Consider the following 10,884-nt stretch of genomic DNA (forward strand, 5'->3'; position numbering starts at 1 on the left):
ACGCTATTGGATGTTGTAAAGGGCTTGTTGACATAATATACCCTATGCAGGTATAATCAAATAATTGATTAAACTGGCTTTAGGTGTATTGAAATTATTATTGGCACTTGTAAAACACACCTTTTTTATGATAATTTAACCTTGATGATAAACGTTGGATTCTTGAACACGTGGTATACACAAAACACAACTTACATCTATGCAATATCATTTTTTAGCAAATTTATTAATAAATCAATCATTGTACTTCTAAGCATCTATACTGAATGTTTAAAGTCGTCTTCATTGCCTGTTTTGATGTTCCCTTTTTGTGTTCTTTATGGTTTCTTTCTTCCTTTTTATATCCTCCTTTCATTCCTTTTTTTTCTGTCTTTCATTTATTATGGATTCTTTCTTTACTATTTCCTTCACCTTATCCTTCACCTGGGTCTTGCTTATTTAGTTGCATTTGTAATTCTTATTTGTTATTAAGGTTCTTTTGTGTCGACCTGCCTGGACTCCTGTCTGCGTCATTTTTTTCATTGCTCTCTTCCACAATTTCAGTGAGGGATGAAAATTTGTTATTCAGGACAATGAGTAGAAAATTAGAATATTTCATGTAAAAAAATACAAAATAAATAGTGAGTGAGTGACATCACAGTCCCCTCATTTGAATACCGCCCGGGATGAGCATATAATTGTTTTGTGAAATTAGCGAAAGTTAAGAAATATCATATCTTTCTTATATCCGCTTTTGATGAAAATTTTGTTTGTTGGATTTTCCTCTTTTTGATAAAATCAACTTCTTGTTGGGGTGGACTTTTCCTTTAAATTCCAGGAGTACGCCATAACGCCCAGTTACACCCCCCCCCCTTCTCTCGATCTCTCTCTTTCTCTCAGCCTATACCTTTCATTAGGAAGTTTTTGCTTCGCGCCGCAAGACAGTGTCACGAACCCAGTAAATGTATGGAAAATGCCCGTCAAATGACAAAGAACAGCTGGGAGGTCATTAGTGAAAATATATGAACGGGGGGGGGGGTTCATCCAGAGTCAATGACGAAACTGCTGTTTTGATCCACCAATTTTCGACACCTTCTTGTTTGGTCATTGTCATGGAGAGCATAATTTATCACAACACAAATAAATATTGTATGAGTTTGAATCTGTCTTCCGTCGTGGAGTAAAGTCTACCTGGTATCATTTTAACCCCCCCCCCTCCTTTGATTTTTTTCTTGAAGTTTGTTGTATGTACCTCCCGGTCCCTTATAAAGATTAATACTACTTTCGAGGACTAGGTGTGGATCCAAAGTTCTCTAAACTAACCATATTAACATAGATAAATCTCATTGTGTAAACAAGTCGCCATTAATTATGAACAATAGGCAATAAAGGAAGATCATAAACACTATTACCGAGCATTAATTACATACATGGGGTGAGAGAAAGAAAGAGAAAGAGGGAAGAGATGGAAGGAAAAATAGAAATCTATAGATTATTACTATGATATAAACTATAACGAATGCTTTAGTTTCATTCTCGTCGAAGGATTACATTGGTTACCAGTATTGATTAACACTTGACATTTATGGTTGTGTCAACAAATTTGTATGAATTTCGCTGTCGAAGATTTTAAGTAGAATCCCCTTTCATTAATTTTACTTGTTCTTCCGCATTGGCTCCGTCCACATAAGAGCAGCCGATATTACCACCTGTTATTCATACCTGATACTGGAAAGGATCTTCTTTGGCATAAAGTTCTGTATCATCTCGATGTCTTCAACTCAAGAAAGCAGGTTTAATGATGGATCACCATCGGGTGAAATGGTCGAAGCCAATTCTACAGATGAAGATTCTAATTGTTGTGCCTTAGCTTTGACAATCCTCTCATGGGTTATTGTGGTCTGCACCTTCCCATTCTCACTGTTTGTCTGCATTAAGGTGGTTCAGGAGTATGAAAGGGCGGTTATCTTCAGACTTGGACGTCTCTTGTCTGGTGGCGCTAAAGGTCCAGGGCTTTTCTTCGTCTTACCTTTCATTGAGGAATATACCAAGGTAGATCTTCGTACCATTTCGTTTGATATTCCTCCTCAAGAGATTCTGACCAGGGATAGTCTTGCCATCTCCGTGGATGCTGTGGTCTTCTACCGCGTCAAGAACGCCACTCTCAGCATCGTCAACGTGGAAAATGCAGATAATTCAACAAGACTCCTAGCTCAGACAACACTTCGTAATGTCCTGGGCACCAAGAACCTGGCCGAGGTCCTTGCAGAACGTGAAGGTATCAGTCACTACATGCAGTCCACCCTGGACCAGGACACCGACCCTTGGGGTATCCAAGTAGAGCGAGTTGAGATCAAGGATGTTTGTTTACCAGTCCAGCTCCAGAGAGCCATGGCTGCTGAAGCTGAAGCTTCCAGAGAGGCTAGGGCTAAGGTGATTGCCGCTGAAGGAGAACAGAATGCTGCTCGTGCTTTGAAGGAAGCTGCAGATACTATTGCGGAATCTCCATCGGCTCTTCAACTGAGGTACTTACAGACCCTTAACACTGTTTCAGCAGAGAAGAACTCAACCATCATCTTTCCACTTCCAATTGATCTTCTCCAGGGCTTCTTGAACAAGTAAATTTCTACATCACGTGATAGAAAAATTTGCATAATGATCATTGACACTAGTCATGATGAGTTGCAGAGACTGTTAAATCAATAATTCTTGTTCTTCGTTGTGCAAATTTGTGTAATTGAGGTAGTGTACCACAATATATAGCTCATAATAGAATCATTCATTATGAGATCATGACCGGATAATTTTAGCATGGTAATGATAAATATTGGCTCTTTATATGTAACTCCGAGTTCCATGTATTAGAACATTATTTTGGAGATTGAAAACGTTGTATTTCAGTGATGCTGCTCTGAATAGATCGAGGTAATTTTTTCTCCAAATTTTGCGCACTGTATAAAATTTGGCTACATACTCTATATTGTATTGTCACCCTTGTTGAAGATGTAGCCTCGGGAAAACATAATTGTTGTCATTAACATCAAAACATGTGTCAATGTTATATATAATTGAAATAATGGTCGGTCAACATCATGGTCGTCACTATGACTGTATATATTTCTTGCTGGCCCCTAGTGCATGTAATCAAAAGGTTATGAAAATCATTTAGAGAATATACTTTTCTGCAGTTTGGGGTGAGAAAACTACGTATGATTTTCTGTTTAATTACATCACTTGATAATGCAACTTTCAACATTAAAAAGGGTATTTTGATAGGATTATGCGGTGCACAATGTATCACTTAGGCTACCAAATTTTTTTATAGTACTAAATCACAAGAGGGTCACTTTCACTGAACGTAGAAATAATGGTGTTCTTGATCTGAATATTGCAATATAAAGCAACATTGTCTCAATAGAGCGTTACTTCATTCAGATATATTGATATCATTGAAATATTGAAGACGGTTTATCATTAATAAGGAATAGAAGCTTGATTCTGTTCCTAATTCTTTTTTAACTAAAAAGGGTAATTTTTGTATACCATATGCTTATAGGATGAAAGTAAAGAACGTGCATACCCATAGAACGATAATTTTGAGTGCTCTTTAGTCAAAGAAAGATAAGCAATGTATACGATTACTCAATTGGTTTATTGACTGACACACTAACTTTCATTGACTAATTGGTTGATTAATCGCTAGAGGGTATTCATTTGTCTCGCAATCTACTATGGTCAACAAGGAAATTCGTGATCACTCTCGCAAAAAGTGTTCACTGGCTTTCTAGGAAATTCGTGATCACTCTCGCAAAAAGTGTTCACTAGCTTACAAGTTCACGAGCTTTCGAGTGCCGCTGCAACTCTTTATCAAGTGACGAAAATTGTCCGATATTGGTTGATTGATTGATTGATTGATTGGCTCACCAACTTTGATTGATTGATTTATTGATTGACTGATAGATAGATAGATTGATTAATTGATATAATTGATTGATTGACTCACTAACTCTGATTGATTGATTGATTAATTAACTAACTTTGAATGATTGTCTAATTGATTTTGATTGCTAGATTGATTCATTATAGTTCATTGATTGGTTGATTAGTTTATTGATCGACTCAATAATTTTGATTGTTTGATCGATCGATTGATTGATTGACTCACTTACTTTGATTGATTGATTGATTGATTTGTTGTATTTATACTAACCCCCAAACTCTATAACTTTCACTGATTAATAAATTGGTTGATTGTTTGATTGATTTACTCACTAACTTTGATTGATTGGTTAGTTCATTGATTGATTGTTTGATTGGTTGATTGGTTGGTTGATTGATTGATTGATTGGTTGATTGGTTGGTTGATTGATTGATTGGTTGATTGATTGGTTGGTTGATTGATTGGTTGGTTGATTGATTGATTGATTGGTTGATTGATTGATTGGTTGATTGATTGGTTGATTGACTCACTGTGATAGATTGGCTAATCGATAAAAGATAAAAGTAAAGTTGCAAAAGAAAGAATGTGAAAGGGTGATAAAATGAGAGAAAAGGTGGAGCAAAATAATAATAGCGGAAAATTGTAAAGGAGTGAAAGAAGAACGAGATCGAGCGGGGTGGGAGATGGACACTTTACGGGATAGGAATTGTGATATAGAACCAGTAGGGATCACACAGGAAATTTCAGGCTAGGATGTGCCAAAATATCCATCTTATGAAGGTGTTACTGAAACAAGTGGAATGCCTCTGGCCGTCTCACCTGCATCACGCGGTTCAATATAGCAGCAGTGTTGACTTTGAATACTACTCTAACTCGCACAAGATGTTCAGTGATACATGGTTACTCTTATGTCCACTTTTTATGAACTAGACCAATAAACTTACAGAGATATGATGGTTATTCAAAAAAAAAACCCAACATGGCCAAAGTTCATTGACCTTACATGACCTTTGACCTTGATCATGTGACCTGAAACTCGAACAGGATGTTCAGTGATACTTGATTACTCTTATGTACAAGTTTCATGAATCAGATCCATAAACTTTCAAAGTTATGATGGTAATTCAACAGATACAACCAATTCAGCCAAAGTTCATTGACCTTTGACCTTGGTCATGTGACCTGAAACGCGCACAGGATGTTCAGTGATACTTGATTACTCTAATGTCCAAGTTTAATGAACTAGACCAATAAACTTTCAAAGTTATGATGGTAATTCAACAGATACCCCCGATTCGGCCAAAGTTCATTGACCCTAAATGACCTTTGACCTTAATCATGAGACCTGAAACTTGCACAAAATTTTCAGTGATGCTTGATTACTATTATGTCCAAGTTTCATGAATAAGATCCATATACTTTCAAAGTTATGATGGGAATTCAACAGATATCCCCAATTCGGCCAAAGTTCATTGACCCTAAATGACCTTTGACCTTGGTCATGTGACGTGAAACTCATGCAGGATGTTCAGTGATACTTGATTAACCTGATGTCCAAGTTTCATGAACTAGGTCCATATATTTTCTAAGTTATGATGACATTTCAAAAACTTAACCTCAGGTTAAGATTTCGATGTTGATTCCTCCAACATGGTCTAAGTTCATTGACCCTAAATGACCTTTGACCTTGGTCATGTGACATGAAACTCTACTAGGATGTTCAGTAATACTTGATCAACCTTATGGCCAAGTCTTATTAACTAGGTCCATATACTTCCTAAGTAATAACGTCATTTCCAAAAACTTAACCTCAGGTTAAGATTTGATGTTGACGCCGCCGCCGCCGCCGTCGGAAAAGCGGCGCCTATAGTCTCACTTTGCTTCGCAGGTGAGACAAAAAATGGCATCTCGGATACATACAGAATATGATGAGATGCGCTGACCTAGGTGAAATTGAGCGCATTATCATTTTAACTGAAACCATTTTAAGCACAAGAACATTATGAAAATGAAAAACACAAAAAAATGCTTTTGATTGAAACGGAGATCTACCAAACTCTTACATAGCTCTGATGCTTGGCTGTTGAGTTGAGTTACAGGCATTTTTCGTCATTGTTCTTTGTAATTACTCATTCGGAGATCGTGCAAGCGATAAATGCGATAATGAACGAGATGGGTAATTCATCAATGATCATTCCGAAAGGACAGACACGACCATGATCCATTTATCAAACATGTAGCAGTTTGCGGTGCATTAGCATGATGTATATTTGGACTGGAAGAGGCAGCTAATAATTATGTATAAAAATAATCAAATATAGATTGTTGGTTGAATCAGGACAATTATTTTTAGTTGTAACAGGTTGAAAGCAAAATGAATTTTAAGGTACTCTGGGGATGAAAAAATAGGCCTATATCAGGGTGAATAATTGCGAACTCGGATCATAAATGGAGGTAAAATTTTCATAACAGGCCAAGTGGCTATTTTACTAGAGCTTTATTTTAAAGGTTGCAAAGCTCAAATGGAAATATCCCTTGACTGTTCCAGTATATTTAATTTATTCCCATTGCGAGACATTGTTCTGGAATTGTCACCGGCTCGCCCCGAGACAGCTGGATTAATGGCAGGTATACTTCTGACTGAAGTGCTTTTCCTTATCTGATCTCCTTTTGATCTGGTAACCATCATTTGCTTTAATATATTAGAAGGCAATTGCATAGATTCGACCAGCAAACCTTTTATTCAGAAGGGATGGGACATGACGTCACGTATCTACACCCATGATTATTCCCTTCCAATTTGCATGATACCATCGCAATTGAAGTTTTTTTATGTTCTGTACCAGGGGTGGCCACTTACATTGACGAGTGGAGACCATGCGCGAACAAAAAACACCTTTTCACGATAGGGCACGTTACGTACGTAACGTGATAAGGGTGTCAAAAACAGAAAAATAATGAAAAAGGGTATCTATTTCGCTAGGAAAATTACGTGTTTAGGGTTTAATTTAAATGTTTTATAAATGTCCTTTTTGCCCCAACGTTATACGTGTTTAGAGTCCGATTTCCGCGAGGTGTAGAAGGTGGGGTCGTACTAAACCAAATAAGGGAAATAAGGGAATATTTGCCAAGAGTCAGTATCGTTTTGTTTCCAATACTTGTTACGGGTATGGTGTCACACGCCAATACTTGTTAAGGGGTGCATTTTCAGAATATAGAAATTACGTGTTTAGGGTGCTTTTCGAGACCCCATGGTTGCGCATGGTATCCACTCGTCAATGGAAGTCCCCCCCCCCCCCCGGGGTTCTGTCCTTTATACACGAGCTGTTTCCTAGTAAGCACCACTTCTTATTTTATTTCATTTTTTCAAACTTAGTTTATTTTCATCATGTTTTTCTCACTCATTAAATCTCAATTATTTTGCGAAAATCGGCGTTCCTTTTGATTGCGGGGATCCATCGTTAAAATTCTATGCCGGCAGTTCCCCCTCATAATAACGCCCAGTAAAAAGGCGACAGTTTTGTTAGTCGATACACCTTGTTGGTTTTGGCACGAAACGGGTGATTCCCATACCTATATCATTTTAAAAGCTGAAATATCAATGAGCCTGTTAAAAGAAGAATACCATCCAACCTGATGTAAACATCACACTGCTCACAATTCATGGTCCGCTGCAGAAGTTCTTTTGTTTGTTTCCTTTTGTATTCTTCTCTGCACAGTTCAGTGACTCAACGCAGTGATGATCGGTTTTTTCCTTTCCCGATTACACAATCCACAACGTACATGTGGTATTTGCGTAACAGCTATTTTGACCAAAATTACAACAGCAAAACGAGCTCTGAACTCAAACGATACGGACACTATAACAGAGGACAAAGTTCTATTCGTCATCATCACTTATATATGCGTGTATTACAGAGAGAACTGAATTTGAGAGCATAAGTTTGCTCATCAGAGATCCACCAATATCTGAGTGTATTAACGAACTGTAAGCCTATAAAGCAAGAGAGATATACCATGGCGTCAAGGGGTAAAGATGATTCCAGTATAGGAGAGAATACTCAGATAATCATTGGAGGTTCTGAATCCGGCGGAGGTAGTCTCGGGTTCTGTGGAATCCTTTTAATGATTGTTTCGGTGATCTTGGTGTTCTGCACGCTACCATTCTCACTCTTTATCTGCATTAAGGTAGTTCAGGAGTATGAGAGAGCAGTTATCTTCAGACTTGGGCGTCTCTTGTCTGGTGGTGCTAGAGGACCTGGTCTCTTCTTCATCCTACCTTGCATTGAGGATTACACAAAGGTAGATCTTCGTACCATTTCGTTTGATATTCCTCCTCAAGAGATTCTGACCAGGGATAGTTTGACCATCTCTGTGGATGCTGTGGTCTTCTACCGTGTCAAGAATGCCACCATCAGCATCGCCAATGTGGAAAACGCAGACAAGTCAACCAGACTTCTGGCTCAGACGACACTTCGTAATGTCCTGGGCACCAAGAACCTGGCTGAGATTCTTGCAGAACGTGAAGGCATCAGTCACTACATGCAGTCCACCCTCGACCATGACACCGATCCTTGGGGTATCTTAGTAGAGCGAGTTGAGATCAAGGATGTTCGTTTACCTGTCCAGCTCCAGAGAGCCATGGCTGCTGAAGCTGAAGCTTCCAGAGAGGCTAGGGCTAAGGTGATTGCTGCTGAAGGAGAACAGAATGCTGCTCGCGCTTTGAAGGAAGCTGCGGATACTATTGCGGAATCTCCATCGGCTCTTCAGCTGAGGTACCTACAGACCCTTAACACCATCTCAGCCGAGAAGAACTCCACTATCATCTTTCCACTTCCTATTGATATCATGCAAGGCATCATGACTAAATAAAAAAAAGACATTCATCAGTTACACAAAATCATGCTATTTTCATTATGTCTTATTTAGTTATATTTATATGTCCGTGTCGTCAGTGTCAGGTTGAGAGTATTATGTTACCCCTTTCTCAATTCTAGGATAGTTATCCCAACTAACATGACTAAACAGAAATTTCATAATGTATTGCATGTACTTGTGAATATAACGCGTCCAACTAAAAGAATCAATAAATTTAATCATACTTCTGTTACATTTCATACATTTATTTTAGTTTTTTTTTTTTCAGATCCTAATGATGTATAGTTCAATGAATAATTATATCTGAGGGATTTGGTACCCTTTGGAATATAGATTGCATAGAGCTAGCTATGTTAAAAAATGTTTTGGATGGAAAGATAAGCTCATAATAACATTGTTATTATAGGCTCCATAGTAGAGGAAAACTATTTCGAGTGATCAATAGAAAATACCTCATTGATTTCCTCAATAAACTATAAACTTTGTTATAGGCCTAACTGTAAATTAGTGACATTCAAATATAAAAAAACAAGAAATACTATTATTTTGTCGTATTATGAATCACCCCCACATTACTGTTTCATAATCATCTATTGTTCACGGAGTCATCATTGCGCTGTTACTCGTTTTTTTTTCAGTTTATCCAAACTACAATTTGGTATTCATTTGAATTTTTGATAGAAGAAATACACGCAGAGTAATTGAAGTCTTTTCACAAGAGAAGGTACATGAATTATTTTATTATTATTTCTAGATGGTACAAAATGTAGGTCGGAAATTTGGAGAGACCATTATTGAAAGTTTTGCAACTTTTGCGCCTGTCGCGATTGTGTTATGTCTCCCATATCTAATGCACAAAATAACCCTTTTGGGTTATTTGTAAATATGTCGAATGTCTCAGTAGTTTTGTTATGTAACCATGGATCCCACAATTAGAATTCATGGTGTAATACATGGTCTTCACCATTTTTGTGTGAAGTAAGATGGCTGGCGTGTAAGGCAGAATAACGAAGTCCTGTTTCCTCTGCATCCGATGACCGGACTACAGTCTGTGATATGTTACGTAATACTCATTTATCACGTCATTAAGATTTTCAAAGGGTTATTTACAAAGCATGGAATAGATGCCTGAAATTGAGCAATTTCTTCAAGTTTGCGAAGTGAGGGCACCAATTAGGAAATTTATGAATATTTCAAAAATTATCGATATACCTACGTACACCCTGAGTTATCTTTTCCCTAAAAACTTCTGTTAGAGATTCACCAATGTTACTTTAAGTGTATTTGCATAAAAAAAAACTTTTCCCTGGATTTACTTTTATGAAACGGTGAACAGACAACTGAAGAAGCCTCCCGGATCGAATGGGAAACTGATTTCCGTTTCATGAAAGTAAGTCCAGGTGAACAGATTTATTTTTCTATTGTAACTTCCTTCTTGGATGAATAAAAAAAATACATCAGTATATTTTCAGAACTTGTTTTTCTACCATTTTGCAAACCGTCTTTGGTCAATGAATATTTTGCTTTAAAGGACAAGTCCACCCCAACAAAACCTTGATTTGAACAAAAAGAGAAAAATTCAACAAGCGTAACACTGAAAATTTCATCAAAATCGGATGTAAAATAAGAAAGTTATGACATTTTAAAGTTTCGCTTCATTTCACAAAACAGTGATATGCACATCTCGGTCGGTATGCAAATGAGGAACTGATGACATCACTATTTCTTTTGTATTTTATTATATGAAATATGTTTATTTTTCGTAATTGTCATGTGAAATGAAGTTTCATTCCTCCCTGAACACGTGTAATTACATTATTTTAACATTTTGTGCTTCAGGCAAGGAGGTCCTAATCGTCAAATTAGTAAAAATTGAAATATTGTATAATTCAAACAATAAAAAAAAAAGAAATAGTGAGTGAGTGACATCATCGACTCTCTCATTTGGATGTAACTGGCTCGTTCATATAACTATTTTGTTAAAAATAAGCGAAACTTTAAACTGTCGTATAACTTTCTTATTTTACATCCGATTTTGATTAAATTTTCAGCATTGTGCTTTTCTGATTTTTCTCTATTGATTCAAA

General features: G+C 37.1%; 2 protein-coding genes across 2 annotated transcripts; both read left to right on the top strand.

Moving 5' to 3' along the window:
• Nucleotides 1-1,070: 1,070 nt before the first annotated feature.
• Nucleotides 1,071-3,225, top strand: LOC121428647 (band 7 protein AGAP004871-like). The gene has a single exon (XM_041625422.1). The coding sequence runs from the start codon at nucleotides 1,750-1,752 to the stop codon at nucleotides 2,599-2,601; it is 852 nt and encodes a 283-aa protein (XP_041481356.1). The 5' UTR covers nucleotides 1,071-1,749; the 3' UTR covers nucleotides 2,602-3,225.
• A 4,447-nt stretch (nucleotides 3,226-7,672) lies between these two features.
• On the top strand, nucleotides 7,673-10,367 carry LOC121428655 (stomatin-like). The gene has a single exon (XM_041625435.1). It carries the CDS (start codon nucleotides 7,937-7,939, stop codon nucleotides 8,789-8,791), a length of 855 nt encoding a protein of 284 aa, XP_041481369.1. The 5' UTR covers nucleotides 7,673-7,936; the 3' UTR covers nucleotides 8,792-10,367.
• Nucleotides 10,368-10,884: the final 517 nt, after the last annotated feature.

The sequence above is a fragment of the Lytechinus variegatus genome, chromosome 1 (genome assembly GCF_018143015.1).
Source record: "Lytechinus variegatus isolate NC3 chromosome 1, Lvar_3.0, whole genome shotgun sequence".
Lineage (NCBI taxonomy): Eukaryota > Metazoa > Echinodermata > Echinoidea > Temnopleuroida > Toxopneustidae > Lytechinus > Lytechinus variegatus.

Excerpts from the sequence above, each read along its gene's own strand:
- LOC121428647 (XM_041625422.1), top strand. The coding sequence starts at position 1,750 with ATGTCTTCAACTCAAGAAAGCAGGTTTAATGATGGATCACCATCGGGT.
- LOC121428655 (XM_041625435.1), top strand. The coding sequence starts at position 7,937 with ATGGCGTCAAGGGGTAAAGATGATTCCAGTATAGGAGAGAATACTCAG.